At 46.8% G+C, this 19,566-nt stretch overlaps 1 protein-coding gene across 4 annotated transcripts in view; it reads right to left on the bottom strand.

Annotated features, from left to right (window-relative positions):
* Positions 1–19,566, bottom strand: part of ssbp4 (single stranded DNA binding protein 4) — a 96,538-nt gene that overhangs the window by 62,962 nt on the left and 14,010 nt on the right. For all 4 annotated transcript variants that reach the window (XM_056415626.1, XM_056415627.1, XM_056415628.1 and 1 more), the window contains exons 3-4: positions 18,743–18,804; positions 10,441–10,525 (exon numbers count right to left, since the gene is read on the bottom strand). In XM_056415626.1, the coding sequence (XP_056271601.1) occupies positions 10,441–10,525; positions 18,743–18,804 (147 nt within the window). The remainder of the gene's footprint in view (positions 1–10,440; positions 10,526–18,742; positions 18,805–19,566) is intronic.

Below are 19,566 nucleotides of genomic sequence, written 5' to 3'. Positions count from 1 at the left end.
TACTTTCATCTTGTACACCCTGCAGTGAGCACAAACTCAAATCTATAACGCCAGTTAAGAGTGTTATTCTAGTGGGCTGCTGGAAGGTGTGAAGGTGGAACCGAGGGAAGAAGGAGGAGAGGAAGGATGGACCGATATAGAGGGCGTGAAGACGAGGGTTATTAAGCCTGGAACGGAAAAAAACCAAACATGACTGCGCCATGCGCATTTTGATTTCCAACACAAATAGAAAGGAAACTCTCCTGCATCTACACACACACACACACACACACACACACCTCTGCAGGGTTGAGGTGCAACGACTGCGGGAAGGAAGAGGTGTGGAATACGACGGAAGCGTCGTAGCAGAGAAAGAGACTAGAGAAAATGACGACGGTTAAAGATGCGCCGAGGGTGGGATGGACAGACGACGGCGTCGTAATAGAAGGTGGGGGCGGGCGGAGGAGGGGGGGGGGGGTTCAGAGGGTGGAGGAGAGAGAGGGGGAGCTGGAGGAGCCAGGTGTGGCAGCAGCCACAGAGGTAATCAGTGGGCCGATGGGGAGTCATTCCACTCAGAGGGAACGGCCTGCCCAAGTACCTGGAATAAAAATAATCATTACACTGCATTAAAGTCACTGTCTGTAAATACACCCTGGGCAGCGGTAAAGCACGCTCCCCGCGGCCCCCGCCATCAGGACGGTTGCACACCGTAACCCACATGCGTGAGCATACGGGTGAACAACAAAAAAATGCCGAAATGCAAATATTTGCGATAAAAGTACAGCGACGGTTGATCCCGTCATTACAAAGACGGGATTTACAGAAACAACTGTTTTCCGAATATAACTCGAGCAGACCCCCCCCCGCCATAATTTATTAGTGTTATTTCAGCAACCTCGAACTGGATCTCCCTCGCACATTTATTCTGCCTCTCAGTTATCAATTGCCTTTGGAGAGAAAAAAAAAGAAAAGGTGGGATTAAGTCTGCATTTAGGGGAATTTGAATTGCAAATAAGGCTTTTTAAAATTGTTTTAGACTTTAAGCCGAGCGGGGAGGGCCTCAGCGTGCTGCAGAGTTGAGACTGGCATTCATCTGAGGTGGGACTGTTTGTTTCACCACTCGGTTGAATGAGACTTAATACGCAGGGTGTCCGATCAGCCCCACACACACACACACACACACAGAGACACACACACACACGCGCGTGCAAACACACTACTGCCCACACGCTTTAACTCATGGGCTCATTGATAAAGCCGCCAGTTTATTTGGGTTGGAAGTTTGGGTGCCCAGCTGGTACTTGAGACTGGTTAGACTGGCAGAGCTGAGCAGCAGACAGCAGAAACACACACACACACACACACACACACACACACACACACACACACACACACACACACACACACATGCTGTGCCAGGGACACACTGTGCCAAGCTGCAACGTTTGCCAGCTACAAGTCTGCCCACTGCCACAAAGACGGGCAGAGGCAAAGGAGAACGGACAAAGACGTGAGGAAGACAAGAAAGAGGAGTGCCACAGACTTTTAAAACATAGGATTGTGGTCGTGTTTCAAAGGATGTCACTCCAGCGGAGAAGCCGCCCTGACTTGAGGGAAGCTGACGTTTTAGCAATTTATTTAAAGAAATCTAAATTCCCTACATTTGTGTTTTAAGTTGTTCTAAATCCCAAAGTGACAAAATAAACGGCAACATGTAAAATAGCAGCCGGGGCGAGTATGGGAAACAAGTCATCAAGCGCCCGCCAGTGACGTCGTGAAGTCATGTTCGGTCGACCACAACAGTCAAAAGCACCAACTGCACAACCGGCGCGCGGCGGCGGCGGCGGCGGCTCAGGGTAACACCTCAAATGTAAACAACCACTGGAGGTTTCACCACAAGAGTGAGAAAGGTGGTGAGAGAGGAGGCTCCGCTATCTACAAAGACGCCGCGCCGCGTGGCCCTCGCACTTTGACGCATTCTGGGGGATTTTCTCACCGAGGTACAAAGATTGACTACGACCACTTCAGAAGCCCTTATTTAAGCCATCAACTCACTCACAGCCGAATACGCGGTGAAAACATACGTTCAGACATCTTTGATTTTCCTTTTTACAGCACATATATGATGTTAATATTAGTATTTTTCTCATTATTATTCAGTGGTTTTTTTTTTGTCCATCGTGTGTTATTCATTCTATATATTCTATTCCACCTCGTGTTTTTTAATTTTCATCTTATTTTATCAAGCGTGATTAATTGTATTTTGCATACGATTATGGCCTTCAATCCCTATTTGTTATGTTCAATCTGTGTCTGTTTTCCTTTATTGTGAAGCATCTCTTGGATGAAAAGTGCTATACAAATAAAGTTTACCATCATCAGAAATCTTTAATTGTTATTAAAAAAAAATGTTTTTACTATTATAATACGTCCCATGTTACATGTTATATCTCATTTTTGTGGATTACTGAACGCACACATATACATTTAACATACATATATACAGGACTGTCTCAGAAAATTAGAATATTGTGATGAAGTTCTTTATTTTCTGTAATGCAATTTAAAAAACAAAAATGTCATGCATTCTGGATTCATTACAAATCAACTGAAATATTGCAAGCCTTTTATTCTGATTTATTGCTGATTATGGCTTACAGCTTAAGAAAACTCAAATATCCTATCTCTAAATATTAGAATATCATGAAAAAGTATACTAGTAGGGTATTAAACAAATCACTTGAATTGTCTAATTAACTCGAAACACCTGCAAGGGTTTCCTGAGCCTTGACAAACACTCAGCTGTTATAAATCTTTTTTTTTACTTGGTCTGAGGAAATATTAAAATTTTATGAGATAGGATTTTAGAGTTTTCTTAAGCTGTAAGCCATAATCAGCAATATTAAAAGAATAAAAGGCTTGCAATATTTCAGTTGATTTGTAATGAATCCAGAATGCATGACATTTTTGTTTTTTAAATTGCATTACAGAAAATAAAGAGCTTCATCACAATATTCTAATTTTCTGAGACAGTCCTGTATATATAAATATATTATATAAATTATATAAATATATTTATATATATATACATACATATATATATATATATATATATATATATGTATATAAATATACATATATATACATATATTTCTACACACATATATTATATATATATATATATATATAAAGCTCAGCATACATGTGTACATAGGAGGTTTTTTTCTCTTCTGAAAAGATCTGAAATGTCGTGTCTCCCCTAGTTTAATCCATAATCTTGCCTCTTTAAAAAGTCCTCAGACACTTTCACAGAACGTCCCACTTATTTTATTTCCTCCGTTCGCACAATGTGCCAAACGCTAAATTCCTTGGCGGTCGGTTAACGCTCGCTCCCGGACCTGCGCAGCGGCGAGCAATCAAGCTCGACTTCAGAAAAAATCAAAACTAGTCGTGTTCACCCCGGCAGCAGATTACATTTAAGGAGCGGGCGTGAGTCCCAGAGTCAACCAACAGGAGTGTGTGTGTTTTAAAAGATAGGTTTCGCTCCCCGGGACCTGCCTTGACAATCCTCATATACCGCCGTCAACTGTTTTAGACCCAATGAGGAGCGGCGGTAATGGAGCTCCAAAAGGAAACACAAAGTGACCTTGTTGTTAGACCCCCGAAACCAGGTTCTACCCGTCCTCTCCACACACGCACAAAGTCAGCAAGTTGCCAAAATAAGCAGAGAATTACTGTAATGTATGCCATTTGGTTCAAGACGGGAGTCTCTTTACACAACGGATAAACGGAGACTGTAAGTGGATGTGGTTTGGGAGTCACCGGTGTCGGCGAACTTCAAAGACGGAGCGAGAAAGAGTGAAAAAGAGAGAGAGAGAGAGTATTTGTATGCAGGTGTGTGAGCACAGCCGGGAGAAGACGCCACAGACGAGATGCCAGGGCCAGAAACACCTCTGGCACGGAAAGTCGCCCCGTTGTTAAACTTCCAACAAATTGCTCACTTTTCCGAAATTCTCCACAGTAAACTTGGTTCCGGTCGAGGCGAACGAGCGACGAGCGTTGTCGCTTTTTCAGTTAAATTATTGAACCGTAATCTATTTCCTCGGAAATGACTGAACTGAACCGCAGTTTGGCGCCGTGTTCGCCCGCCCTTAGTTTCTCTCCGGGAGAGATAAACAAATGCCCCCGAGGAGCTCCTAATATTTCCACCGAATGTAGTATTCATTTAAAAGCATGCGTTTGAATTTTACGGATGATGATGTCGCAACTAAGAGGGCATTCATGGTTAACTGGGTTGGGGAAATTAAATGGGACTGGGTTGGAAAATCTGCATGCGAGGAGGGGAAAGTGAACGCTGCGAGGGTTTTTTCGGCTTCGGCAATAACTTACGCTGGAACCGAAACTCAGATAAACGATGAGAAAGGCTTTTAATGCCCCCGCGTGTCACCTCCTTCTTCCTGCTCCCCATCCCCTCTTCTCCGACTCCCTCCCGCCCTCCCTGCACCCTCTCCCCATCCCTTCTTCTCCGACTCCCTCCCGCCCTCCCTGCACCCTCTCCCCATCCCCTCTTCTCCGACTCCCTCCCGCCCTCCCTGCACCCTCTCCCCATCCCCTCTTCTCCGACTCCCTCCCGCCCTCCCTGCCTCCTCTTCGCTCCCCGGCCACTCGTCTTCCTGTCCGCCGATGTGTCGTCCCCGTCTTCCTGTCCCCGTCTCTGTCGAACACGGATCCGGGGGGAGCTCGCGCTCGCCGAGTCCGGATCAAACGCTCCAAAAAAGCCACGGCGCATTTTGTTAAGCTCGTCCCGGAATGAACCCGTGATGGGAGGGAATCATAAACAATATTTGATCTTCCGCTTCTGTCACTTTCAGACCTGCACACACACACACAGCTTGAGGGCAGCACTTTTAGGCTTTGTTGCTTCCCTCCGATAGGGGAAGGTGTACACACAGACCGAGGAGCCAACTGGCCCTTTTCATTTCGACGGCGGCGACGGTAAACAACGGCACACAAAGACGGCGTCATCGCGCTCAACGCCCGTCTGCCTGCAGCCCGCAGCCCCGCACTCCACGCGCTGTTTGATATCAAAAAAGATGACACAGATGCAAACGGAGGAGGTGAGGAAGAGGAGGGGAGGAGAGAGATAGAAAGACAGATAGAGACGGACAGAAATGGAGACGCACACACACACACACACCGTTGTGGCGTGCCTTGTGTGTGGGCTATATTTAAACGGCCATGGGAATAAAAGAAGACATCGCCGTGCCAACGCATGTCTCCATTCCTCTGCTACCCTCTGTTCTCTCCATCCCTCCATCCATATACCTACTCTATATATTTCATAGGGTGTTATTATTATTCCTGCATGTCGTCATGTCGCCCCCCCCCCCCCCCCCCAAGCGAGAAAGCGGGCACTGCTGGCACCTCGCCAGATTACCCAATCAATCTCCTCTGAGAGAGGGGGAGGGATGCGAGAGAGAGGTGGAGAGGGAGGGGGAGGATAAGAAAGAGAGCGTGGAACAGAGAGAGGAAAGGAAAGAAAGAGCGACGGGTGGGAAGGGGAAGGGGGGTGAAAAAGACCTGCGATGAATTGAAGCAGGGAAAACAGTGCAGGATGAGTGAATTCTGTCTTTCTAAAAAAAAGAAGAAGAAAAAGGACAGAGACAAAGACAGCGATGAAAGAAAAGGAAAGGGCTTCAGCAAGCGTGTGGCGGTAAAGTGAGGCGAGTGAGCACCTGGTGCGGCATCACAGGGAGTTGTGGGGATGGAAAACACACAAACACACACACACACACAATCACACGCACAGAGTCCAGACAAAGGCTCGGCCATCAACGGTTGTTTACAGAGCGCAGCTCCTCCCCTCGTGCCACCTGTTACTGTGGTCCAGCCTCACACATGTTTAACCCTCTCAAAGAATCCCCGGGCAACGGCCAACAGAGCGCCTCGGCCCACCTCTCCGTCTGCACACCGCCCGCACACTCAAAAGGCTGCTACTTCTCTCCATTGCCGTTTCCTTTCCATTCATCGGTGACGATCTGAGACGATTAGCCGTCTAGTCGATGAACAGAGAATCGATCGGCAGCAATTTTTATTTATTTAACCGATTTAGTCGTCAAAAACAGCTCCTGACAGACATTAAAGGTGGAGATGTAGTCCTCGTGTTGTTTTTAATGAAAGTAAATGTAATATCTTTAAGGTTTTGTTGACGTCATCACCACTCGCTACTTTCTGACAATACAAAGTGATGAATAGGTGATGAATATATTGGTAATAGTTGCAGCCCTACATTCATTTCGTCATCATTTAGTCCATAAATATCCACACCCAACACATTTTTGCAGAGACCAATATGACGTGTTCAGATGAGGGCGTTATGCCAACTCATATCTCAATAACGATGTATATATATATATACAATATTTTCTGGTTATTCCAAAAATAAATACTCTATGAATTAACATGGGAAACCATATTTTTGTATTTTCTACTTTAATTAATAACTTGAGTGCAAAGTAAACAAGTTTAAGTGAATGAATAAATATTTCAAGCTATACTCTCGAATATTTTGACATGCAAACACAGATACAGAGTTATCAGATTAGGGCAATGGTGTAATTAAAGTGACTTTGATCCGATTTTCTGAGTGAAATATGATACATTGAGTTAAAATGGCTCATTTTACCTAGAATTTGGTCGACAATACAGAATTGTTCAATGTACAATGCTATAACAGACGATCTCATTAGGCTCTCATTTGGGAAGCTGGAACCGGTGAATATTTGGCATTTTCTCACCAGATTTAAACAATGGATTGGTTATAATTTCATCACCATTTTCAGATCAAATTCACCAATGTATTTACGCCATAGTTCTCTTTTCGATGCTTGAAAGAAGATGTTTCGAAGGCCACATCTGACTCTTCCATCTCAACCGTCGTGACAGTTCTCGGTAACCGGCGGAGCGCCGAGGCGTGACACGAACTCGTGGCACTAAAACTGGTGACGCTCCGCGGGCGGTGAACCCGGATTGGCACGAATCGCAGATGTTCGGGGGGGGTTGCAACCTCTGGCTCGGGCCAAGTGTATCAATTCCTGAAAGACTGTTTGTCTGTGATTGCAAGTGCGTGCATGTGTGTGTGTGTGTGTGTGTGTGTGTGTGTGTGTGTGTGTGTGTGCAGTGAAAACAGAGACTCATTCTTCTGCCTGCTTTAATGTCAGCAAGAATATGTGTGTGTGTATCTGTGTGTGTGAACAAGCGTGCCTCCTCTCTCGCCAATATGTACGCTTTCTTCATCACAAAAGCTCTCGTCCTTTAATCATTAATATTGAGTAACAAAAGACGTGCCGTGTTCTGATAATCAAACACGTCTCCTCAACAAAAGTGTTCTTTTGAGGAACCTCCAAATTTCCAGCAGAAAAAGAGGGAAACGAACGGGATGAAACGGCAACGTGAAGAGGAAGGACAGAAACACGACTCCAACAATTAAGGCGACAAGCGAGAACACTTAAGTTCCGGCTCTTTATGATAGCGTATCGTCTTTTTCGTGCCTGCACGTGTGTGTGTGTGTTAGCGCACGGCTACGATAGCAGAATCGCCATCCAGGGGTGAAGCCAGGCAGCGATCCAGCCAGTCAGAGGCCTCCGAGTTCTGGGAGTGTGGCCAGGGCTCCGATCCCACCACATTCCCCTGGATTAGCTGTCAACCAGTCCCCCAGATCTGAGGATTAGCACATTATATACCATTATCTTTCCCAAACTGGAGAGTCGACAACGTCTACATCATCGCTCACAATGGGGGGGCCAGGAGGACAGGAGGGCTGAGTGAGAGGTGCCTTCAAAACCCGGGGGCCAAAACGGAGCCAGAGTGAGCCGAGCCAAACCAAATCTGGTGTAACTAACGCTGTACGCGGCGGGTTTAATGTTGCCTAGCAACCGCATTGGTTTCCGGGAAACAAATAAGCGAAACTGCGTTTTTTTTCTAAACATCGGATTTATTGCGCGGCAGCGCTGGGATTCTTTCTCGCTTCCCATCCAACGCAAAACTGCCGTTGCTAGCGGAGACCACACGATTTAGGAAGAAAAGGAAATATTAATAAAATAGAAACCAAATCTCACTTTTCTCTCGCAACAAATTCCACCCCCCCCCACCCGAAAACGACACACACACACACACACAGAAAGAGAGAGAGAGAAGCGAGCTCGCGCCTCCTGGGAGCCGTGTTGTTTTTTTCACTCTGTGATCCGGGGGGACCGGCGGGAACGAGGGAGCCGTTATCAGCGAGGGGGGCCGCGATGGAGACTCGATCAGGCCGCCGGTCTGCGGGGACCGAGGAGCCTCAGTTAATCAGACACAGACAGACCCTTCATCACCCTGGGGATTCACACGCCTCGACCCTGACACTCTCTTTCCCTCACACACACACACACACACACACACACACACGCGCACAGTCACAAAAGCATGTGTGCTCGCACGCAAACGAGGCATTTGAACTGTCGTCAGAGCCTCTGCCACGCCCTCTGAGCTCAACGGCCGACTGTCACTTTGGGGGCGGATCTTAAAAAGCATTCCAGCATTAACAATACCAAAAAAGAACAAAAAGAAAAGGAAAAAAAAGTGCAATGTTCCCGTATTATAATTAAATAGCATCACTAAAAAAGCCGCGGCCCCCGTAGGTCAGTCATTAGTAACTCACGCCGTGCAGCCAAGCAGTGCTTAGAGATGCATCGCTTTATATTAAGAGAGCAAAGACATGAATCAGGAGTAAGGTGTTTAAACGTTTTGGGAAAGTCATAATTACATCGCAACTCATGATTTAATAGATCGTGTTAGCGTCGCCCACAGATTTCACCTCAAACAGTCCAACTTCCTGAACTTGAGTCGGGTCGAAGGTCACTTCCGCGGCTTTTGTTTCGTTCCATCGTGACATATACGGCCGCATTAGTGACCCTGACTAAGTTACGCCCATTGGAGACCGGAAAAAACTCTATTTATTAAATGTGCCTTCTTTTTTTTTATGGCGGCGAAATGTGAAGCTTGGATGTTCAGCCATATATTGACCGGGCCTGTCAAACCGGAGCCGTTAAAGAGCTGACACGCAGGTATCCAGCTGGCCTACCTCTGGAGAAAGGTGTAGGAAATTATATTGCATTTAGATTAATTAGACACAGTTGTCAGATTTAATTAACAACTAGGTTTAATTAACCATGTAATTAATCTTATGGCGGTCCGACACACGCACACACACACAGAAAGGAGCGGAATAGACGCACGTCGACTCGTGCCACACACACACACACACACACATGGGTGGAACATGCACAAATGTAATCTGTTCAGCTGACAAGTGCTCACACTTTTGCTGTCAAAACTCATAAGAGAGTTCAACTGAATAGGCTGAAACCGCCTGATGGAAACGGGGGAGAGTAGCACCTCTGATCTGTTTGGTGTGTCGCTGCTGCCCGGGTGGAAACCGGAATCTAGCGGTCGAAGCCGCGTGTCCGGTCGACCGTCCCGACGCCTGCGTGATCCTTATTCAAAGATATACGTCTCGGGCAAAAACACAAGGAGGACGTTCACGCTGAAGGGTGGAAATCTATTTAAAACCCAAACGGATGGAGGGCGGGTCGGTCCGTCAGGGGCCACGCTCACAGCGGAGCGGTCATCGGTCATTTGCAATAATACGAGCTGGGCCAGCAAAGTGTTTAAATTGTTGTCGAGCCGCTGACACCCAGCTGGTGTGTGTGTGTGTGTGTGTGTGCGTGTGTGTTCAATAGGTTACTGATCGACTGCACGAGCTCTTCAGGAGACGAGAGGGTCAAGAGGGGCCGCAGACCCTGACCTTTCATCTTCTCGCCCTACCCCCCCCCCCTCCCCCCCCCCCCGCTGCAGAGTCAACAACTGGAGTCGCTTGTCCCGCCCTAAATGTGTCCTCTGTGTACACGTCGTGTTCGCGAGCGTGTGCGTTAACGTGCTTGTGCGCGATCAGCCGGCTGCTTTATGTGCCGTGACCTTTTGCAGGAGGACCCGAGCGGACCAATAAATAGCCGGGCGGCGCCGTGACCTCTCACCCCCGGGCCGACGGGTTCGGCTGAGACCTGAGGGGTCGGGGGGGGGTTTCGCAGGGTTTCGCGAAAGAAGAAATGTGGCAGAAATGCCCCAAAAAATGAATAAAAGATGGAGTTCTAAGGGCTTTTCCCATCAAATATAGAAGTGGTGTTCATAGGTGTTGCATTTTTTTTTTTAAACGTCAGACGTCAGGCTGGGAGGCCGACCCACGCAGAACATGAGGCTGCAGCGGGCCGACCAGACATGTCAAAACGAGAAGCAGCAGCATGATCACGGGCGGCACAGTCCCGTCTCTCTGATGCACACCCTGCGTGTGTGTGTGTGTGTGTGTGTGTGTGTCCAAACTGCTCGTCGTGCACACAACTGGAGGGTGGGTTTTAGTTCACTCACATAGTCGTGGAAAGCCTTGGCCTCGCTGGAATGTTCACATGTCTCCCTCCGGTCCGGGGCAGCGCAGTACAGATCCCAGAATACACTGTACACACAGGACAAGAGGGCGAGTTAGACACTGAGGATCCACACACACACACACACACACACACACGCTGTGTCCGTGTGTGGCGTGTTTCTGACGTGGAGATGGACTGAAATGAAGGTTAGCGTCCTGAGGGAAAGTGGTCACAGTGCATCGATAGAGGTGCGACAAATAAAGCAAAGCGTGGAAAGGACGCAGGTGTAATACGACAATTCTGCCTTTTATGTCCTTTCAACAACAACAAAAAATACAAATATTTTTCTAGTTTCTTGAACAAAGCAAAGACAATCATCTCTGAAACGGCATTGATAGAGAGTGGGCCTTTTTTTTGGGAGCTGATGAAGGTAAAGTGACAATATCATTTGTTAGTTTTTATTTATTAAACCACCAAGTCCAACTGTGACAGCAGCGTTAAATACTACCGTGTCATAAGCAGCCAAACAAGAACTTTTGTAGAAATAAAGTACAGTGGGTACGGGAAGTCTTCAGACCCCTTTTAAATGTTCACTCTTTGTTTCATTGCAGCCATTTGCTAAAATCCAAAAGTTCATTTTATTTCTCATTAATATTCAATCAGCACCCCATCGTGACAGAAAACAACAGAAATGTAGAATTTTTTGCAAATTTATTAAAAAAGAAAAACTGAAATATCACAGGACAATAACTTCCTTTTTTCTTAAATAAATTATGAAAATAAATTGCCTGCCATCGCCTTTTCAATAAATAGATTAGCTGTAGAGCCAGTGACTGGCTACCGAGCCCGGGTTCAAAAACCCAGTGAAAACAGGAACCCTGTACGGCCAGAACCACGCTAGCCTCCACGCAGGCCTCCAGGCCTCCGGAGAGCTTTCCTCCAGGAACGACGGGGTCACCAAACGGTCCTCTCAATCGGCCCCGGCGACCTGCAAGTTATTGACCAATGAGCTGTGATTATGTTACTTACTGCCGAATCAGCCGTTCTCGTATAAGTTCATTAGACCGATCCCACTCCTTCAGGGCACCGGGGGCCAGCAGGTCCCACTCCAAATGGGCCCTTAATTACTGCACTGAAATGAAGTACCTGCTAAGCCGGTCCACATTAAAGGACTTCCACTTCTTCAAGATATTGATTTCATTGACAGCATATATATATATATATATATATATATATATATATTTATGTATATATATAAATATATATTTATTTATTTTGAAATATATATATATATTTATGTATATATATATATATATATTTATATGTATATATATATATTTATTTATATATATTTATTTTGATATATATATTAGTGCTGTGAAAAATAACGCGTTAACTCAGTTAATTCAATTACAGGTTTAACTAGTTGTTTTTTTTAACGCATTTAACGCATGCGCAGAATGAGCTTCCAATCCGTCTGTTGTTGGTCGTCGGGACGAAAAAAAAGTCACTTGCAAAATGAGCTTCCAATACACCACTTCAATCTGAACTCTGTCCGCTCTCATGCAGACGGTCTGTTCATCGGTAATGATCCTTCCGCAGGTTCACCTCCGGAAACCTTGTTACGACTTTTACTTCCTGTAGATCAGGGTCTCAACACGTCGATCGCGACCTGCCAGTCGATCGCGGCGTAGTGTCGGTAGATCGCATGACATTAAAAAGATTGGCCCGCCCCCTGACATGTTCTCTATAGCACGTCTTTGTTCTTTTATTAAACTAAACGTATCTCCACAGCAGCATGTCATTTCTGTCTCTTCGCGTTGCGTTAACACTTATCGATCTCCGTCTCGCGCGCCACAGAGCTCCGTGCGCGCGCATCGGGACCGAGCAAAACAAAAGTCACTTGTCAATCTGTCCACCTGTCCGGGCCGGTGAGGTTTCAGCTTTGCAGCGGTGTCCCCGCCGTCCCTTTCATCACGGCCCAGTTCATGAAGAAAACCCACACAGTCAGTTTGCCTCAGCAGCTGCTAGAGGAAGACTAGAGGCCTTTAGATTGTATCATGGTGGAGTTAATGGTTGACAAACAAGAGAAAAATGTTCTGTTTAACCCTCCTGTTACCTTTACATTTACGAACATATTTTACCCTCAGGGTCAATTTGACCCCACTAATTAAAACCTCCAGAAAATTATTAGAATTAATATTGCTTCCCAAGTTTAAGTGTGAGGTACTTTATGTTTGTTTGTTGACTACCTAAATAGCCCTTTAAATAAATAAAAAAGTTGATATTTCTTATATGTTTGACACAGTGAAAAACAGCCTGGGGTCAAATTGACCCCAAAGAACACCGACATTAAACATTGAATGGGGTCAAATTGACCCGAAAGGTAACAGGAGGGTTACACATTCTGTTTAGGATGAAGATGTATTCATGTTCCAAAACTGCTAAATAACTGCTGAGTTGCAGCACCATTGTATAGAAGAATGTATAAATGTATATATCCGTCTTTTGTCATAAATCTCTATGTTCTCACAAAATATACCGAGAATATCGGTAATATGTGATTAATCCGATTAAAAATTTTAATCGTTTCACAGCCCTAATATATATATATATAGTTATGTATATATATATATATATATGTATATAAATACAGTATTTATTTATATACAGTATATATTTATATATATATATATCTATGTATATATATATATTTATATATATATATATATATATTAAAAAAAGAACTGCTAAACTGTTCCATGCATTCTTCGTGTCGATGTCGGGCGGCGCCGCGACACTTTATTTGACGGACTGCGAAATGGAGCAGAACATATTAGCTGATTGCCTATAAGTGTCAGAGAATCGCTCACGAGCATCCTGTCACATATTGGTCATTTTTCACTGAACAAGTAGTTTGATTGTCATGGCTCAGTGCTATCATCTCCTAAATATGGTTATTATAACACATCCCCAGATCTGCACTCTCACTCATGTCCCCTTTGAGTTCTCCGAGTCATTTGTGATATTCGAAGGTGGCGAGATAAAAATCCGCCAAAACAATATGGGGTCCTGAAAATAAAAGAAAGATGTTTCTAACCCCCGTCGGCTCACGACACCAGCCTCTCAAAGCATGTGAACTACAATAGAAATGTGTTGTTAAAGCATCTAAAGATTAAAAGACAAGAGTTGGAGCCCCGAGGCGTTCAGTGAACACCGAGGAGGGCGCCGAAGAAACAGAGAGAAGATGTTAAAAGAAAGAAAAACTGGCGGTGAACACATAGCGTGTCGCGCTGCCTTTCTGTCCCTGGACAATAACGGCAGAGTACATTATCATATCTATGCGGGGGGGGGGGGGCCTCGGCCATCGCAAATCCAATCAGCTTTCGGGGGGAAATGAAACGGAACGTGGGTTACAGTTAGTCGCCCCGACGAGACGCGACCAAGGTACAGGTGTGTAGGGGGGTGGGGGTGAGGGGGGGGGGTGATCTAACATCTCAGGGCCCCCGTGAAGTCTGAAATATATTGCGGTTCGAGCCGCTGACCTGCTTCCTTTCCGAGCCACGCGGGAGGGGTCTCGCTGCACAATCTGAAGCGGGAACGCCGGGCGGACGAGACTCAGAAACCAAGACTTTCATCATTCTCTCTCTTTTTTCGGGTTTCGAGTTACAAACCGAGGCCATCGGGTGTGAAAAGGTGTCGGATTAGCAGGCAGAATTACTCTGAAGTCGTGCTAATGAAAGGCTGGTTTTCAGGGTGCAATCAGGGGAATAAAACTCAAAATCAATTTCCATCGACGGCACCGTCTCATGAATCACTGGGAGTGAAGCCAGGCGAAGGCCGGATGGGACCATTGCTCGCTCCGATTTGACAATCCCACCCACATCTCAAGGGGAAAAAACTATCGTCACAGTTGTTGTCTCTTTCTTTTTCGGAGACACTGATCTTCAGAAATGATCTGGGAAGTCAAAAATTCACAGTTAATTAGCAACAGCAATCTGAATGAAATCTTGTACTCTGCACACCCTTGTAATAGTAAATGTTCTATCCAATTATCTAATCATTTCAATCTAATCACCTCATCATGGGAAGCTCTTTACGGTATTATGGGTAGCAACCTGATGCTATTTGAGACACACGACTCTGTGTAGGAGAAAAGTGAAACCGCTCTTACTTTGAAGTGACAGGAAGAGATCTAAATTGCAGCTCGGGGTCATGCTAACTCTTTTTTTTCTTCATTTATGCAAATGAGAAAGAAGGCTGAAAAAAATATTGGGAGTTGGCGCTGTCAGCACACACACACACACACACACACACACACACACACACACACAGACGAGGAGGAAGGGATTAGCGACCAGCCGTCCAGAAGAAGACAATTACTCAAATTAAATGCCATCATGATAATTGTTTGCAATTAACTGTGGTCTGACAAAGCCAGTGGTGACAATGTGCTTTTTTTCCTCCATTATAATAAGCAGTGTAAACAAAGACACACGGAGACACACGGTGCTGCTGGTTGCAGGTCCACATGGCAACCACGTGTGCGTCTTCAACCAGCGAGTGAGGAGACGGACATTAAGGCCCAGATGGAATCAGCTGGAGATAAAGAGGCCGTCCAAAGAAAAGTTTTCAGAGAGTCAAACCGTGCCGCTTCTTATCAGAAACACGGCAATCAAAGGGCGAATAGGCGGGAAACGCGACTCCTCCAGTCGCCTTTATGACCTTGACATCAGCCATCGCCGTGGTAGCAGCAAAACAACAACACCACCACCGCGCCGTGAACGTCAGCTCCCTTCGGACCGATAAATAGAAACACAGCGACGGCTCGAGAGGAGCCGGCATTAAGATGAAGTTGTTGTCGCGTGTTGTTAAGATGTTCACACCACGCAGGTGGAGGCTATAAGAGCCGGTTCACACAGTAAAGTGGCATCGCTAAATTAATCCACACATCGTTGCAAACTAGGTGTCGCCGGGAGCTCGGGGCGATGTCGCGAAGACTCGCGCTCTTTGTCTGTAACCGGTAATCCTGTTACATCTACACACGTCTGCAAGCCGCATCTCTTTTGTGGAGCAGAGGTCGTGTAAAAAAAAAAAAAAAACGAGACACGCCGATTATGATCGCTTCTTCGGTTGTGGACTTCAAGGCTCTGCACGGGTTTACGATGCGAAGGCAAATCCACTGACTTCAACGACAGCAATGCCGAAATGTATTGATTTCGGTCTGGCATTATGCCGTTGTTAAAAAGGTGACGTGACGAAACCGTAATTCCTTACAACCTTTTTCAAGCAGTTTTGAAATTCGCGCTTTTTTTTTTCTTCCTCACGATATCCAAAGAAACCATCAGATTTTATGTTCCACTAGAAATGGATTTGAATATTCTGCTGTTGCACTACGGGAGGAGCAGGAACACCTCCCGTTAGTCTGACTTGAGACTGTCGCTGTATTATTCCAAGATGATTCCTGCCATTGGTGGCCTCGGAGGCACACCTCCTCTAATTAGCCTTTTGTTTGGTTGCATTATCATGGCAGTGTGTTAACAAGTGAAACCAGATACAAACAAACAGCGCACCGCTCCTTTTCAATGAGCTGAATTGACTGATTAGTGTCCCTATTGGATTTTATTCAGATGTAACAGCTCGGCGACGGTCCGTCTCCTCCGCGGAACGCGACTCGGAGGCTGAAGTTGCGAACGGCATTTCCAACTCGGCCGATCCGATTTCACGACCTGGAAGACGGACGAATTAAGCGAGGAGAGGGTCGTAGAGGAGGAAGACGATCTGAAACCTGCGCATATATGAAGAGCCGTCGAGATGTTCTCTGCCCCTCGCAGAGGAAAAAGGATTTCGGCTAGAGGCAATCACACAGAGGATGCCTCGACATGCTGTTGTTTTCATGTGTGTGTGTGTATCGTGTGTCGGGGGTGTGTGTGTGTGTGTGTGTGGGGAGGGGGGAGATTCAGTGGCCATCCAGTGAAAACTGGTTAAAGCAATCGATTTGGGGATAAGGAGGAGACAACTAGCGGCAGCCAATAGAAAGAGAGCTAATGACACAATCAACACCTGCAGCCCTCGCTGAGCCTTTTCTTTATCCTCCCACCCATAACAACAGATGTGGATGAGTGACCCCCAGCGCCAGGCTCCCTCTTCCTCCCCCTACATCCACCCCCCCTCTTACAAGCTCCGGTCTCACTCTGATGACGCCCCCCCCCCCCAGAAGCAGAGACAGGAGGGAAGAAAATCCCAGCGAGGTGCTGAGGAAGGGACGGCGGGGGCGGGGCTAGGGGTGGCGGCGGGGTCGGGCTCTCAGATTTGGCTGTTTAACACAAAAGAGGCTGGAATGCAAAGAGTTAATCCGTTCGGGGGTCTCTCTTCCGCAAACAAAGGGACAGGCCTCCAGACAAAGGTTGTGGGAGGGGGAGCGAAGGGTGAGGGATGAGGGAGGTTGGTGGCTTTCCTACCATCTGGAGCTTTTGTTTTGGGGGGGAGGATGGAGGTTGGAGGGGGTGGAGGAGTGGAGGGGGGGGGTTGCAGGGTGGTGAAGGGGTGGACAGGGCACTCCCACACCGGCGGCCTCGACCCCCGGACGCCACCCCCAGTGAGTCTCCACGTCCACGTGCTGCGTGTGGCCCAGACAGACGCCCCTCAGCGGGGGGGTCACACCACACCGGAGTCCTGCCCCGCTCGGCCCGGCTAATCATCGGCCTCCACTCCAACTGCTCGCCGCACGAGGTCATCTCCCACACGCCGCTGAAATATCTCAACGCAGTCGGGAAACACTCGGCTTCCCTCTCTCTCTCCATGTCTCTCTCTCTCGCTCACACACACCGGGCCGGTCTCCCTGAGCCCTCTTATTGGTTTAGGCTGCGCTGTATGTTTGCGTACGTCATCCTGTCGGCATTACTGGTCGCCGTCCAGTTGAGAGCTGTCAGGTTGAGAGAAGCCAGGCTCTTTAAGGACCATTATGAACCGTGTCAACAGGCTGCGCAATTACAACACACACTGGGGCCAGAGAGGAGGAATGAGTGAAGCCGGCATGTCCGGGTTTATTACACCGGGCCGGCCCGGGGGGCTTTGGGGATGAGCAGGACAGCATGAATGACAAACAAAGCGGGCCCTGTCAATCCTCTTCTCCTGGCTCTCTTTGCCTTGCTGAGGATTCAGCCTCTCAACCTCCGTGGCCCGTTTGCCGCCTGCTTGATTCCTCGCCTGCATCCTTTCCTTCCTCGTCACTGCCCGTCTGCTCGCCTCTGGGCCTTTAAGTTGGGTTTTCTAGCTCTTGGCCTGACAACTGGAAAGAGGGGAATCCTACATTTGGGTGTTCCCATTCCTTCTGATTCGGACACGCACGGTGTACGTGTCAGGCCGTGAGCCCACTGACCCGGTTCTTCCGGCCAGAGAGAAAAACACTTTCCCCTTTTTCTGGCATTACCAGATCTGAGAGATTTGTTTCAGGATAACAGAAAGAAAAGTGGAACAACCGACGTCAGAGAGTTAAATGGAACACAAGCTCGAAAAGTCTCAGAAACTTGACGATTGGATTTCAAACTGAGAGGAGGCGTGGCGGGACGGAGCAAAGATACTACGTGAGGGGAAAGAGAGAGAGAGCTGGTGTTCTAAAAACAACAGGAAGTTATATACGTCAACGGTGGCACGCCCATCTCCAGACCACACGGACGCGATGCATGTGTTTGTTGATTCTGTGTGACTTGTGCTTTCTGAGGGTGTCACTACCCCTCGATGGCCATCGCGAACAAACGGACACAAAAACACACTTCTTGTTAAATAATCCCGTTTTTAAATGTTCTTTAGTATTAAAGTAATCCAGTGATAGTTGGCTGTACATCGTCTAGTTATGGATACATACAAAAAACAAGATGTGCAAATAGCCTATTGGCTTAAGGGGGTCTGCAATTGAAACTCTATCAATATAATACGACATGTTGCCTTGATTTTGTCTCAGGGAGGATCCACGGTGTCAGAACTACTTTCTGATTTTCACTTTGCTTACACTTTGATGGGAGGTCTAAAAAACAAGAACAAGAAAAACAGTTCTGCTTTAATAACAAAGCAAGGCAAGTCACCCCACTTGTCAATCTGAGGGACGCCAGTACAACAGCACTTAAACATGTGTGAGATAATGTACTTAGCATTCCCTGCAATTACTGTCGCTCTCCACTCCTGCACATTCCTTCAGACCGACTAGAGTACTTTTACAGTATAAATGTAAGCTGTTGAAATAACGTGTGTGTGTGTGTGTGAGTGTGTGTGGTCGAGAGAGGGAAAGAGCAACGTGTACGTACCACCACCATGAGTGTAAGAATCCTGGAGGTTCCCCGAGTGTGATGTTCTTCTCCCATCGGATCTAAGAGCGAGAAAGGAGTGGAACAGAGGATGGAGGGGAGAAGACAGGAGGAAGAGAGATGAGAAATGTGACATCCCAGAATGTTTAATGCACATCGAAATCATTTTTGCTCAACTGTCCTCTCGACTTTCGACTGACGGAGCGATACTCGGACAGAAAAAAAACAAGCGCTGACTTTCCGGATAAGGAACTGTGACTGTTTTGAAGCAGCGGCCCTCTCCACTGCCCTCACAAACCAGCAGAGCTCCTGCCTGTATCTGGATACCCAGATAAGATCCATTGAGAGATAGCAGACCTTGCTGCCTGCTTCACACACACACACACACACACACAGTCCTACTGAGCTGACTCCACACACACACACACATTGTCATACATACATGATTCACCCGTATCTGTGAGGGCAGCATGACAGCAGCAAGATTTATCTTTGTTTTCTGTGCATTAGATCCTCGCTTCAGATTTCTATTAAAGTGTCTATTCTATAGATTTCCCCAGTGCAGTTTATAGTGATGTGATGTGCCGTCGGTGGGTTGGGCTTGTTGATTTAATGCTGCTAAAGAGCTGAGTGCTGCACTGTGCAGGAGAGCATAGAGTGGCAAAGTCCTCTCGGGGACAGAAGTATATTGTGTGTATACTATAAATATGAGCGTGTGTGTGTGTGTGTGTGTGTGCTGCTCACTGAAGAGGAACACAGGCTAATTGAGGTAGGAGAGTCCAGGTGATAGCGCTCTCATTAGATGAGCAGGTGTGTGTGTGGGC

The sequence above is a fragment of the Pseudoliparis swirei genome, chromosome 5 (assembly GCF_029220125.1).
Source record: "Pseudoliparis swirei isolate HS2019 ecotype Mariana Trench chromosome 5, NWPU_hadal_v1, whole genome shotgun sequence".
In the NCBI taxonomy this organism is placed as follows: Eukaryota; Metazoa; Chordata; class Actinopteri; order Perciformes; family Liparidae; genus Pseudoliparis; species Pseudoliparis swirei.
The sequence above is the reverse complement of the archived record's forward strand: the minus strand, read 5'-3'. Positions and strand labels throughout refer to the sequence as shown.